This window comes from Chelonoidis abingdonii, chromosome 11, assembly GCF_003597395.2.
Source record: "Chelonoidis abingdonii isolate Lonesome George chromosome 11, CheloAbing_2.0, whole genome shotgun sequence".
NCBI classification, from domain to species: Eukaryota; Metazoa; Chordata; order Testudines; family Testudinidae; genus Chelonoidis; species Chelonoidis abingdonii.
Window position 1 is genome coordinate 5,129,785 of NC_133779.1, and position 14,800 is coordinate 5,144,584.

At 57.0% G+C, this 14,800-nt stretch overlaps 1 protein-coding gene across 1 annotated transcript in view; it reads left to right on the forward strand.

The window, feature by feature from the left end:
• Window positions 1-5,351: 5,351 nt before the first annotated feature.
• The window catches only part of PRKD2 (protein kinase D2), a 32,802-nt gene continuing 23,353 nt past the window's right edge, over window positions 5,352-14,800 (forward strand). The window contains exon 1 of the mRNA XM_032797978.2: window positions 5,352-5,863. Coding sequence (XP_032653869.1) covers window positions 5,630-5,863 — 234 coding nt within the window. The 5' untranslated portion in view covers window positions 5,352-5,629. The remainder of the gene's footprint in view (window positions 5,864-14,800) is intronic.

Genomic DNA, 14,800 nt, shown 5'->3' on the forward strand with positions numbered 1-14,800 from the left:
GCCCCCGAGACCGCACCACTAGCAGCTTCCTGGAACATATTGCAATGGGAGTAACTCCATCTGCATCTATCTCCCTGGCCAATGTTCACCTGTCACTGTGACCCTGCAGTGCACCCACCCCCAGCTGGGAGCGGCACCTGGTCCCCAGCACTGGGGCTTGTTTGAAACCAAAGTGGAGCTGGATGGTAATAAATGGGCATTTACCTGACTGGACCCTGATAGCCCACAGGTGGTTGCTGTTAGGCCCCTGCCAGGCTTCCTGCATTGCAGAGAACAGCAAGGTGAGCCTGATTGACTCCTTCTGTGGTCTGGAGCAGAGTTCTCTTGTGGAAGGGACTCAGGGAGTGAAAGGGGCTGCAGGGGCAGCTGTTGGGAGAGACATTGCCATGGGCACATAGTCTCTTGAAAGGAGAAGGGGGTGTGTATGTGGGGGGAGGGAATCTCTTTGCCCTATTGTGACAGCAGGGTCCCCCCACGCTCCCTGAAGAGCAGGTAGGTGCTGAGACCCCAGCCTTCCCTGCCCCCCCCCCCCCAAGGTAGGGAGCAGTGCCGGGGTTGGGGCGGGCAGCTTTCCCAAAGAATAGTGGTAATGGATCTCCAGCAGATAGCTCTTGTGAAGGTGGGTGGGGGACAGGGACAGTGGAGGGCTTTGGTGGGAGTGTCCCAAGGGCCCTCAACTGCCTTCCTCTGGTCTTGCTTGGGTGTCTTGAAGATAGATGACAACCAGAGTCCAGGGGCTGAAATCTGCTGGGCCCCTTGAGCTCACGGCCCCATGACAGGTGTCTGGGAGGCAGTTCTCAGGGGGTCTTGTCGACTCTTTGCAGCAGGGGCTGTCTCTGTTCTGTGTTTGTACAGCCCCTAGCACAAAGTGGCCTCATCCAGAACTGGGGCTCCAAGGCGCTACCATAATACACCTAATAGCAATAAAAATGTACAGGCCCTAGCACAAAAGGTGCTTGGCGTTTGTCTGGAGTGCCTAGTCATTACTGTAATACACCTAATAGTGGGACAAATCGCTAGCCCTTAGCTCAATGGGGTCCTGGTCTGTGAGGTGCTACCGTAATACATCTAATAATAACGTGGAGCTGACTTGGTGCTTGTGCCTTGATCCCATGCACAAGACTGTTTCCCCTGGGATTGGCTGGAGGGGTGGGGAAGATGTTAGCTTCCTAAGGGCTTGGCTGTGCCTAGAGCTCAGGGAGAGGTATCTCTTAAGGCCCTGATTTCCGGAGGGGCTGAGCCCCCAAAGCTAATGGGAGCTGCAGGTGCTCTGGGCCAAAGTTTCCCTCCCTCATGCTGGGCTGAGGAGCTTTGTAAGGTTTATTTATATGGATGGATTGTTTGTTTGTTTGTTTTTTAGTAGCTTTGAATTTTGCTTTCAGCCATGGCTGCCAGGAAACTTCACGGACCGTACGCAAGTACACCCACCCACGTCTTGCATTTATTTCCAAGAAGCAAAAGTTCCCCAGAAAAGAGGTGGAACTGGTTTTGAACCAGCCAACCTGGGGGCAAAGGCTGGGACTAATGGAAACATTCCCACCCCCTGAGTTCCCAGCAAAGATGCCCCGCTTCCCGTTATGTTCCTCCTAATGTTTATTTAATTGGGATGTTCCTTTTTCTAAATATGGGAGTGCTCCCCAAAGTGGGTAAGGATCAGGGAACAGCAGGGGGGCCTGTGGAGCAGGGCTTGAGAGGCCTCAGCAGAGCTGTGTGGGGGTGGGGGGGGGGGAGATCAGGGCTGGGCTAGCAGAGGGCTGTGGGTCGGGCTAGAGGGGCAGCGATACAGCTGGGGGGCAGGGCTGGGCTAGCAGAGGGCTGTGGGTCGGGCTAGAGGGGCAGCGATACAGCTGGGGGGGCGGGGGGAGCCCAGGAGCTGTGGGATAGAGGGGCAGCGATCAAGCTGGGCAGGAGGAGGCCAGGGGGCTGTGGGTTGGGATTGAGGGGCACGGGTAGAGCTGCCCTTTGGCTGGCATGGGCCACTTCCTTCCCAGGGCTGTTGGCAGCCATCTGCTTTGTGACTGCAGTCTGGGGCCCCTTCGCGCTGCTGTTTGCGTTGGTGGTGGCTGGGGGTGGGGCCACCGGGGGAAGCACCTGCACAACCTGCCCAGAACAAAACCCCTCTCATCCCATACCCAAACTGGCGTAGGCCTGGCTGCAGGCAGGGCAGGGCAGGAAAGCCCAGCCTGCCTTCAATCCGCTTTGAGGCTCCTGAAAGGGTGCGGCCGGGTTTGCTCTTTCCCATGTAAACAGGGCGGGGCCTGGGGCTGTAAGGCTCCAAGAGCCCCTGGCAGAACTCCCAGCAACTCTGCAAGCCATCTGCTCAAAGACCACACACTGCACACACATGAACATGCACAAACATCCATTGCACATGCACAAACACGCATTGCACATAAATGAAAATGCTTTGTACGTGCATTGCATATGCATGAACACACACCCACATGCCCCATACACAGAGGCACATGCACTGTGCATACCATTGCGCAGAAACGTGCATGTTTGAGAACAATCTCTGCACACCCAGGCATGCGTGTGTACCCCACAAACCGTCGTGTCTGCCAGTGCATTGCAACCCGTGCACATCTGTACATGCTTGACTGCATGCACCCCCCCGCCAGGTACGCCAGCAGGACAGGGCGCCTGCACATGCGTACCCACCCTCACCTGCTCACCCACACGCAGGGGCATGAGCTGGGGCAGCGCCCCTGCCTGCTGGGGCCTGCGGCGGGGTGCCAGGATGGCCTGGGTGTAGCTGACATGCCCCGGGTGGCTGGGTCGGAATGCTGCCCAACCTGTCAGGGTGGTGCGGGGCCAGGGCAGGCAGATGACTCTGTGCTCAGCTTCCCCTTGCCCAGGGGCAGCTGCTGCTCTGGCTTTGCGTGGCCAAGTCTCCATTACTCCTCCTAGCAGTGGCTGGGAGCCCTTTCCTTAGGGCCCCTTCCCATATCCCTCCATCCTGCTTCCAGTGCCATTAGCTAATAATCCCCAGGGCACAATTAAGGAGCGAATTCTACTCCTTCCCCCCTTTCTAGTACTGTACTCAGGAGCGGATAGGGACAAATCAGTCCTTTCTGGTCTGACTCCTCTGTACTTAGATTGGCAGCTCTTCGGGGCAGGAGCCAGCTTTGTATTCTGTGTCTGTACAGCGCCTGGCACGATGGGGTCCTGGGCCGTGGCTGGTGCACCTACCTGATACCTGAATAAAGCTAAAAATGGTAAGAATGGACAGCGCCTAGCATGACAGGGTCCTGGGGCATGGCCCAGTGAGCTGGAACTCAGGAGACCTGGCTTCTGTCCCCAGCTCTGCCCTGCTGGGTGAGTCACTTCCGTGCTCGGTGCCTCAGTTTCTCCATCTGTAAAATAGGAGAACGATGCTAACACCTGGCTTTGAGCTGGCTGGCTGGCAGGCAAGCACTACAGAAGAGCTGGGGAGTGACAGGTTGTGGGTAGCTCTGTGCCAGCCTGTGTCAATGCAGTTCATTCTGCAAATATCTGGCTGCCCTAGACTGGAATAGCAGGTTTGGTTCCGGAGCTGACACATAGCAAGGGCCAGAGCAGAGTGTCACTACTGGCTGTTCACTGCCACCTGCTGCTGCTGCTCAGTTCTGCTACTGCTATCATTGCCACCGCTGCAGCTTGAGGTCTTCAAACCATAATTTGAGGACTTAAATAACTCAGACGTAGGTCAGGGGTTTGTTACAGGAGAGGGTGGGTGAGATTCTGTGGCCTGCATTGTGCAGGAGGTCAGACTAGGTGATCATAATGGTCCCTTCTGACCTTAAAGTCTGTGAGTCTATAAGACTGAAAGAGGTGTCAGTCCACATCCAGATCGGACTGACCCGGGAGTTCATCCTGCTCCCTGGGGCCTCAGACCTGGCTCATGTCCAGCGGCCGGCATGCTCCACCTCTGACAATGTTTGAATCCAGGTGGTTTTCAGACAGATCTGGTCTAGCAATTGTGGGGACGTTCTCTGGCCTTGGGATCTATGAAAATCCTCCTGTTGCAGGGCCTGAACCCAAGTTTCCATGATGGGGTCAAGAGTTAAATTCCCTGCTGGGCAGGTTATTCCTCCATTGCCCACCAGGGGGCACCTTCCTCTGCAACAGCTGGTAGCAGGGCACTGAAGGAGATGGGATACCAGGGTAGATGGGCCTTTGGGCTAATCCCTACTTCCTTCCCCTTATGCCAACAGCTCCTGAGTTCTTGCTCAGCAGGGCTCATGGTGGGAACATCCCCCAGGCTCCTCAACTCTATCCCCTCCCAGGCCTAGGCAGTCACGGCTCCTGCCCCCAGGTCTCTGTGGGTGGGGGAGCTCCCAGCCCCTCCAGCACTGGGTAGCAGGATGTTTGTCTAAGGCAGGCCACGCAGAGAGGAGAGCAGCAGTGAGTGGCTCTTCTGAGCCCTGGAGGGGGAGTAGGGATTTTGTGTCCACTTCCCTTCCTCCCCTTGCCACCTTCTTGGGGAAAGGGGGAGGGGGCATGGGGACCCAGAGACAGGGGTCCCCGATGGGGAAGCTTGCTCCCAGGATGGTCACATCAGAACTTCTTCCAGGCTCCTGGATGGGTTGACAAGTGCCAGGTACAGATGTGCAACCCTATGCCTCTACGTGTTTGTGCAAGTATGCCCCTGCGCATGCGTGTGCCAACTCGTGTACAAACACACACTGCACACAGACATGAGCAAACACCTCTGCCACCATGCACCCAACCGGCAACTCTGAATCTGGCCTCTTGTCTCTCTCCTCCTCATGCCTAGCACTGGCCGCAGCCTTGTCCCCGCGCTCTCCCCACTGAGATCAGGGCCTGAGAGCCTTCTCCTCTGCAGCCCCTACCCCTCCCTGGACTCGCGTGGCTGCAGCCCTTCTCCCCACTCCTTCTAGGGATGCCCGGGGAGAGGCAGAAGGGTGCAGGCAGGACCCCAAACCACAGGCAGAGGGATCAGGCTCCCCGGTGCCAGCAGGGGGCGCTCTCCCCAGCGTGGGGGGGCACTGACAGCAGAGGGGAGAGAGAGGTCCCAGCAGGGGGTGCTCTCTGTAGGGCATCGGGGCACAGACAGGGTGGGATGGGGGGGATCCCAGCAGAAGGGGGAACACAGGAAAGGGAATTGTCCGCTGCCCCCCACCCCCGTCTTGTTTAGTGGGGGACTCCAGCCACCCATGGAGACAGATGGGGCGCGGTGCCTCCCATCTGCCTCCAGTGGGGGACAGCAGGAGAAGTCGGGGGGTAGCTGGGGCACCCCGCCGCGCTCTCCTGGGGCGGGGTGTGGAGAGAGGTGCCGGCGGGGGGGCGGGGGGGGGAGAGTCGTCTGACTTCATCCCCGGAGCTCGCCATTGGCCCCGCGGCCCGTCACTCACCGCACTTCCTCCTCAGTCCCGGCCGCCCGTAAAGTTTGGGGGGAAGAAAAAGAAAGAAGCGGCGGAGGAGAGCGAGAGGCGCAGGCCGGCTCCCCGTGCGCCCCCGGCCGTGTCACCACCCGTGCGCCCCGGCCGTGCGCCCTCGCGGCCAGCTCTCGTGCGCCGCGCCCCTCCGGGATGCGCTGCCCCTTTCGGATGTGACAGCCAGACCCGGCTGCCTGGGCTCGGGGTGCAGGGGCGGGGGAGCCTGTGCGTCTCTCCGGGGGGGCTCCATGGCCTCCCCACCGGCCTGCGCCGCCCCCCCGGCTCTCCCCTCTTCCCCCGGGACCTCGGGAGGCTGCCTGGCAGCCCCGGAGCCCGCGCCGCTGGCGCCTGGGTCCTGCGCCGCTTGCCAAGGGGTCTCGTTCCATCTCCAGATCGGGCTGACCCGGGAGTTCGTCCTGCTCCCTGCGGCCTCGGACCTGGCTCATGTCAAGCAGCTGGCGTGCTCCATAGTGGATCAGAAGGTAAAGGGGGGGAGGAGGGAGAGCGATGGGGCAGGTGTGGGGCGGTCTGGGGGGCAGGCGCTGCGGGAGGGACCAGATAACTCCGGGCCCAAGCGGCAGGAGAGGCTCCCTCACTCTCTCTCTGTGTATAATTGTGTCTAGATCGTCCTGTGTGTGTGTTTGTGTATCTAAATTGGTGTGGGTGTGTGATTGCATGTTGTGTGCATGCGAATGTGTGGTGTGTGTATGATTGTGGTGTGTAACTGCGATTGCATGTTGTGTGTATGATTGCAGGGTCTGTATGTGACTGCGATTGTGTGTTGTATGATTGCGTATCTGTATTGTGAGTGTGTGACTGTGTGTTGTGTGTATGATTGTGGGGTGTGTGTGTGTGTGTATGACTGTGCGATTGCACGTAGTGTGTATAATTGTGTGTTTGTATGACTCTGTGCTTTTGTGCGTTGTGTGTATGATTGTGGTGCATGTGGCAAGAGTGTTCGTGTGACTGTGTCTCTGTATCAAGACTTAATGTGTGTGCCTGGATTTGCATGTGTCCACATGGGTGTGTGTCTGGAAGCCTGCCTGTATCAGCTGCGTGGGCTGGGAAGGGTTAACTGCAGTTGTGGTGTTTTGATGCTGTACTGTGCATGGTGGAGGGATAGGCAGGCCTGGGACTGGGGTCGATGGGGAAGGAAGTGGGGTGCAGAGGGGAGGTGGGAAGCTGTGTGGGAGTAGATAGGGTAATGAAGCCTGGCTCTGGGTTGGGGCTGGGTCCCATCTCTGCCCCGCGGGGTGTGGAGGTTGCATTTGGTTGGAAATGGCAACTTTTGAGGTTTAAGCTCCGAGTTCGGAGCTCCTCGTCCTCCCCCAGGTAAGGGAGTCCTCCGGCCCCAGCTCCCCAAAACATCAGGGCTTCAGCCAATGAGTGGAAACTCTGCCCATGGCTTCTTGCCTGACAGGAAAAGGATGAGGTTTTCCAGCTCCCAGAGGCCCAGCTGGGTTCACCGAGGCCCGTGGGACGAGGCAGACCTAAGGGGACCCTTCCATCGCTGGTGTCCTTCTCCCCTTTGCCTGGGATCTTGGGGCACAGGCTGTGGAGGCCTAAAGGGAAGGGGAGCAGAGGGATGCGTCCCGAATCTGTTTCATGCCACCCCTGCCCACACTCCGTGCTGTGGGGGCTACCTTTCCAGTTGAAGCTGTAGTCCCTGCACGGGAGCCACCAGGGCTGGGAAGCAGGGGAGACCCGACCGGCTGAGGATGAGATTCCCCCCGTGCTGTCTGGGGAAAGGGCCCCATCTCCCTCTGCTGGATCTCCTAGCTGGACCCAAGTTATACTCTGTCCCAGAGCCTGGCCACGAAGCTACTTAGCAGCTGGCTCAGACACCATTAATCAGAACCAGTCCGGATCACTAGCCCTTGAGCTTGGCCCAGAACTGGTTAATCCCGAGGCCTTGGACAGAGTAGTTTCTGGTGGTGGGGGGAGGGGGGAACAGATGCCCAGTGACAGAGAGCCCTTTTGTGGGGTTTAGGGAAATGTCCCCCTGGGGGTGCAGTGTACTCATTGGGGGGAGGGGGACAGGAAGGGCAGTGTGGATGTGAGGCATGCAAGGAGAGGAGGACGCTAACTATAGGGGGCATGGTGGGGGAGCCAGCCAAAGAGTAAACGGGGGCAGCTCTTGGAGGAGAGACCTCAGAGATGCGCAGGAAGAGGCGTTGGGGTCAAATGGGAAGGGCACAGGACTGGGAGCCAGGACTCCTGGGTTCTAGCCCCAGCTGTGGGAGGGAAGTGGAGGCTAGTGGTTAGAGCGAGGGGCTAGATGTCCGGACTCCTGGGTTCTGCCTCCCAGCTCTGGGGTTTAATGTGGCCTTGCATTCAGCACAGGAGACTGTAAGGCCATGGGCAAGTCAGATCCTCTCTCACTCTGCTGTCCTTGTTCTCTACTGGGCTTTGAGATCCATGGATGCGCAGTGCTGTTGAACAGTTGTGTTACTATCTGTAGGGGGCACTCTCCCTTAGATGCAGTATAGGGGCATCGCCTGTTGTTCCCAGGCAGGGATCAGCCCCAACCCGGTGCTAGGGTTTGGGGTGCTGCTGGAGGCTCTGGCTGCTATAGGAAATGCCAAAGGAAGGCCATGATTGCTTGTGGTTATTAAAGCTCCCACGGCTGCGTTTGACAAGGGAAGGGCTCTTAGCTCAGGTCTCCTGGCTAAATTCTAGTCTGGGTAATTGTCTTCCACTTCCGTAAATTCCTGCCTGTAGGTTCAGTTTGGCTCATGCTTCACTTCCTCCGTTCTGAACCATAGAGAGTTTGTGTGGCTGTTAAGGAGCTGCTGCGCCTCACCCCAGAGGTGGCTACATTTCAGTGCTGGGTGGTGGAGCCCTGTATAGATATCCACCATGCTCCACCCCAAAGGTGGCTGCATTTCAGTGCCCAGTGTTTACATTTTACTTGCTCCTCCAGGGCCCATAGAAATATGAGCGTGCTGGTTACTAGGCCTTGCCCTGATCTTGATCTAGCCTTGAATAGAGGGCCGGTCCCTGATGCGTGAGCTGGCTGGGAGAAGAGCTCCCTCCCTTCGGGTTTATTGCCTGCTGTTATGTGCCTGCTTCCTGCAGATCAGTAACAGTTTTGGCAGCAGCTGGGAGAAGGGAAAGCGTGACTCAGGGGTTAACCCTTGGCTGGCCAGCCCCAGAGGAGGAGAAACAGGCTGGGTTTGACCATCCCGGCTCTTTGAGGATGCCCTTGAGGGAGCCGGCTGGCCTCGTAATGGGAGTGTAGGTGATTGTTCCCACTTCCCCTGTGCTGGGCTCAGGCTGCCTCAATGCCACCCCCCCCCCCCAGTCTTCTCTTCTGGTGGGTCTACCAGGGGAGCAGAATGGGGCATTAGAGTCACCCCTCCCCTCTCTTGCAAGACACTTCCTGCCCCCCCAGATGCCTCCCTAGCTGGAAATCCATTCCCTGCCTCCAGAGACAGAGGAGCGAGGGAAGGAGACAGGCTGCTCCCCCAGGCCTGCACTGGGGTGTGGTATCACAGAGGGGCTGGGATCCACCCCCTGCAGCCCTGGGAAGGCCCGTAGGGGAGGTGGAGAAGGGATTCGCCAGGCTGCAGCTGCTTTTGTCTCTTAGGAGGGTGCCATGCTCCACCCCAGAGGGGGCTGCATTTCGGTGCTTGGAGGAGTTTCCCCATAGCTTACCAGGACAATGCGTGAATTGTGCGCACATACTGTCCATCCCCCCCTCCCTCGATCAGTGGTCCGCATTTTGGAGCAGGGACTGTCTTTCTGTTCTGTGCCAAGCGCTGCACAGACACAGCGCCGGGGCTGTGGCTGGGCTCCTAGGCACTACCGCAATACAGCTAATAGCGATAAAAATGTACAGCGCCTAACACAGTGAGGTCCTGGTCCAGGAGTGGGGCACCTAGATATTACCATAATACATCTAATAGTTATACAATACAATACAGAGTAATACAACCTCTAGCACAATGGGGTCCTGGTGTGTGACTGGTTGCTACCATAATACCCCTAATAATTAGGATCACCTGGGCATTGGCTGATCTACCACAGGCTAGGTCCCGTGGGGGTGAGGGGCACTGAACCAAGATAGAAAGAAGAGCTCTTGGGGAGCCTCCAAGAGACCAGCCGCATTGTGAGGAGCAAGGCCCTGCTGGCCTCATCTTCCATCTTTGAATCTGTAGCTAACTGGGGTGGACTTTGAATTCCTGGGATGTTATCAGGGACTGGGCCCTGCCCATGGAATATGCTCTGGCCCAGCGTGCCTGTGCATGGCTGCCCTCTGCTGGGTGGCATCAGAACCGCTCACTCGTGTGTCATAGCCTCACTGCTCGTGGAGATTCTCCGGTGGTGCTTGGCTTTCTGGGGAGGGGGCCTGGGTTCTGTCCTTGCTGCTGTCGTGAGGTCGGGAGGCCAAAGTCTTGGGAGGCTACGGGTTTTAGATGTTACATGAGACAACAGGAATGGGAGTGAAGTGTCATGACAGGTGAGGACTGGAAGGTCTTTCAGGCTGCTGGATTTTAACCCTTTTGGACTGGAAAATATGATCTAAAAATCCAAATCTAAGTGAAGTGTCTTTTTAAAACACTCAAAACCATATCTCGCTGTTTGTTTGTTTTTAAATCCTGTTTGTACAAATATCAAACCTTAGATTTTAGGGCTCAAAAGAAGCCAGGTGTCCCCAGGAATAGTAAATAATTATTATTGAACAGAATGTAGTAGCACGTAGAGATGTCTAGTTTGTGCCCCATTGTGTCAGGTGCTGTACAAAACATGGCAAAAACAGCAAGTCTCTGCCCTGGAGAGCTACCAGCAGGGTGAGACCTAATTAATATAGTTTCTAAGTGGTTACTATAATATTAATGTAGCTAAATAATTAGCAGAGCTGCTCATGTTCTTCTGTTTTGCTTACGTTTCACCCAGAAATGTTTCCAAATAAATTTACAATTCTCACCATTGTATTGCAAATCTTGTGAGACTTTGGGTTTCTTCCCCCTCCCCCATAAATCCCCAGCTGCAGGAGTCAGGTTATTACCTGCAAATCTCAGTTTACATTTTTTGTTTTTAAAATATAAGTTCTTGTGGTTGTGGACAAAAGCTTGAAAATGTGCACCCTGAGATTCTATGATCTCAGAAGACAAATAAATAACCCCAAATCTATTAGTTTAAAAAAATCTCATGATTTTTTAAGACAGTCTCATGATTCTTGGGGCCCCTTTCTTATACACTGTGTATATAGGACACTTTATCCCTATGATGGATAGATCTATCTATCTATCTATCTATCTACATGCAAACACCCCCCACCCCTATTTTATATCCATCCATCTGTCCTAATCCGGCCCTCGTTACCACAGTACTGCTCTGCTCACAATATTTAATGCATTTATTTATGTAAATGCCTCTGCTTCTGGGGTGGAAGGAACGCAGCTCTCTGAGTGCCATGGAGACGCTGCCCAGTCATGTGGGGTGGGGAAGTGAAGAACTCTTCCTTTCCTTACCCCTACAGGGAGGATTCAGGCTGGACAGTTGTTCCGGCCCCACGGCAGTTTAGGTCTGACGCGACACAGGTCTAGCAGCTCAGCTCATGGTCTCATTGACAGTCACAAGTGGGTGGGACAGTTGGTTTACAGGGGGTTCAGCTGTTCAGCTCTCCCTGATTCACTGGGGAGGAAGTGCACCTCCTACTGACCCACCAGCGCCGCTCCCTGCAGCCTAGGATCTGTGGGCAGCCCATAGCTGCAGGGTGCAATGCTACAGCTTGTACCGTTGACCCTGTGGGAGTGGGTGGGGGAGGATGCTGTAATTAGCCCCCCTGCAGCTGATGCCGCCCTGTCTCCCTGCACCTGGGAAGCAGCTGCTCCCCTTGGCCTCTCTGCTCCGAAACACCCATCCACAGGGTTAATCTCCTGTGTGAGAATCGAGATGGGCAGCTGTGGTGGTGGGATCCAACGATGCATGGCAGTGCTGGAGCCGGAGTCTCCTTGCACCACATGCCTGGAAAGGAAAGCTAGGCCCCAGGGGCACACTTTGAACTTGGCATCCTGTTAGATGGGACGTATCCTGAGTAGCGGGGTTCAGTGGTTAGAGCAGGGTGGCTGGGATTCCTGGGTTCTTTTCCCAGCCCTGCTTCTGACTAACTCAGCATCCTTGGACAAGGCACTTGGCCTCTGCTGTTCCTCGGTTTCCCCCACGTGATGGCTCCACGCAGCCTCCTGCCACCCAGGCCAGAGCTGTTGTTGCTGCATGGAGGAGCCTGGCTCCTCAGAGGAGGAACCGGAGGTGGAGTAGGGGGGAGTGCAGAGTCGGCACCTGCGCCCAGCCCTTCGCTGAACTCTCTGGGCCCCGGGCCAAGAGCCCTGCTTCTAACCACGTCCTGACAACAGGCAGCCGGCTGCAGCCGCAGAGCTGGGGCATGAGTCCTTTCCCCGAGGTCCCTCGTAGGCTCCTTGCCTCCCCGCTGCCTCCCCCTGCCCAGAACCAACTAGGCCTTGGCCCTGTTCAACCCAGCTTGAGATGCACCTTCCCCAGCCCTGACCCCAGCCCCTCTCCTGCTTGGCTCCGGCTCTCTGGGGCAGCCTTCCCTTCCTGTCTTCGGTGGCCTCCAGCCTGGTGGTATCTGGGCACCACACACTCTGTGGTGTATTTATACTCATAAGCCCTCCCTCTGAGGCAAGGTGGTGCTGTTCCCCCCGAGCCCATGTTATAAATGGGGAAACTGAGGCACAGAGGAGCTAAGTGACTTATCCAAGGTTGCACAGAGGAGCCTGTTGCAGAGCTGGGAACTGAACCCAGGTCTCTTGAGTCGTCTCTCAGTCCCTTCCCAACCTGGCCCTTCATGTCTTTAGTCAGGTCACCCCCTAAGCCCGGGGCACATCACAGTTACAATCCCTTCCCCCATTCCAGCCCTGTGGCTCCTACTTCACGTCCCAAGATTCCCCATGTCCTGCTCAGTAATACCCTGCCCCCACTTGCCCTCACCCGGAGGGTAAGATGTTGAGGGAGGGGTTGCCTGTCTTCCGTCCCCTCCTTCCATCCGCAGTACCCTGTCCCTCCTCCTGTCCCCTGCCTGTCTGTCCATCTGTCCTCTTGTCCATCTGTCCTCCTGTCCCTCCTTCCATCCACTGCCTATCTGTCCATCTGTCCCTCCTTCTGTCCACTGCCTATCTGTCCATCTGTCCTCCTGTCCAGCCTCCCGTCCAGCGTCTGTCTATCCATCTGTCCTTTGATCCATTCACTGTCTTATCTGTCCATCTGTTCTTCTGTCCATCCTTCCAGCTCCTGTCTACCCATCCATCCATCCATCCATCCATCCGCAATATACTATCTGTATTCCTCCTTCCATCCATTGTGTGTGTTTGTCTGTCCATCTGTTCTTCTATCCATCCTTCCACCCATCCACTGTCAGTCTGTCTGTCCATTTTATACTCCTCTCCACCTTTCAACCTCCCTCTCTGCCCATCCACCCACACTGGGGCTGGCTATCTCAGCGCAGATCGGTCTGTCTCTCACCCTCCTGGTCTCAAAGAGAGGAACCTGCTTTTCGGAGTTGCCTGTTGCTGTAGCAGGCTTAGTTCTGTCTGTGCCAGCCTTGAGGGTGTGCGCTGAGCTCTCCGGACAGCTCTCCCTGCGAGTGAGGGGTTTTATTGTCGCGTGGCTTGTCATGAGAACGAGCGGGGCGGTTGTGAGGGGAAGGGGGGTGTCTCTGCAGAATTGCCATGGTGGCATTTTGGGTTCTCTGCAAAAGCTGAAGTGGGGTGGTTTGATCCGGGTCCCAGCACCTCTGAACCTGCCCTGGAGTGGGGAGTTGGGTTCAGAGAGCTGGCCCCATGGTGAGGGGGGTCTTGCTCCCCTGAGCTGAGCTTGCAAGCTGGCTGATCAGGGTGCATCTGTGGGTGTGTGAGACGATGACTCCTCCTGGCGCCAGTGGAGTGGAACGGGCTGGGCCCTGCTTGGGCAGGAGGAAGGAAGGAAGAGGCCGGAGATCAACTGGAACCAGATCGCTCCTCACCGGGGCCATCTCAGAGCCAAAAATAACCCCGCAGATTTGCATAGCAGCTGGAGGGAGAACACGTCAGCCCCTGTGCCCAGGCTGCCCTTTATGGGCTCTGCCATCAGATGGGGGGCACTCTGCCAGGTGACACTGGGGGAGCCAGAGCACCCAGTCGCACTGTACTGCTGGGGAAACTGAGGCACGGGGAAGATGACATGAGTTGCCAGGGAGTCTGTCTGCAGCAGAGCAGGGCACCTGTGCATCAGACCCTCATCCCCTCCTGGCCGGAGGAAGCCATCGGGGCAGCTGTGGGGCCTTTGACCTGGGATCCTTTCTGTCTCCTCCAGACCCTTAAACACCCCATGTGCCAGCCCCATCTCTTGGCACCAGCGTTGCCTTGGGGATGGATCTGGGTGGGGAGCTCTCGGAGCAGAGGAGGGGATGTGCTAATGGGTCACTGGGCCCTGTCTTTCCTCCCCAGCTCCTGACCATGGGTGGGACCCCCAAAGTCCAGACAGGGCTCAGCAGTCATGGAAGGTACTGGGGGGGAGCAGCTAGAAATTCACAAGAATACAACCACTGCTCCCCACCAGCCAGCCGCTGCAGCTCCTGTGAGCTAGGGCTTACACCAGGGGGGACTGGGAGCCAGGACTCCTGGGTTCTGTCCCCAGCTCTGGGAGAGGGGTGGGGTCCAATGGTTGGATGCGGGGCAGGGCTGAGAGTCGGGACTCCTGGGTTCTATTCTGAGCTCTGTCATTGATTCGCTGTTTGAGCTTGGATGAGTCTCTTGCCACCTCTGTGCTTTGGTTGCTGAATGCAGGCCTGGCTGCTTAGCCAGCTGGCAGCTCCCTGGCCCTGGCCCTGCCCCTCTCTGACTCAGTAATGGGTGGGGGTGTGTTGGGCTGTATATGCCCCCATGCAGAGGCACACTGGATCGGGGTGTTCCCTGCCAGCCGACAGGGTATGGAGCTGCCTTCTGCTGGATGTTGGGTCTGGTGAGCTGCAGGAAGGGCTCTGAAGAACATAAGAAACGACCATCCTGGGTCAGACCAGTGATCCATGTAGCCCAGTGTCCTGTCTTCCGACCGTGATCAATGCCAGGTGTTTCAGAGGGAATGAACAGAACAGATCATCATCAAGTGATCCATCCCTTGTCATCCAGTTCAGGGCTGCCCAGAGAATTCAGGGGGCCTGGGGTCTTCGGTGGCGGTACTGAAGACCCGGCACTTCGATGGCGGTCCCGGGGCGGAAGGACCTCCCACCGTGGGTCTTCAGGGCACTTCAGCGGTGGGTCCTGGAGCGGAAGGACCCCCCGCCACCGAATTGCCGCCGAAGACCCGGAGTGGCAGAAGTTCTGGGGGCCTGGGCCCCGCGCGAGTTTTCCGGGGCCCCCAGGGTGAGTGAAGGACCCTGCTCCAGGGCCCCCGAAAAACTGTCATGGGGGCCCCTA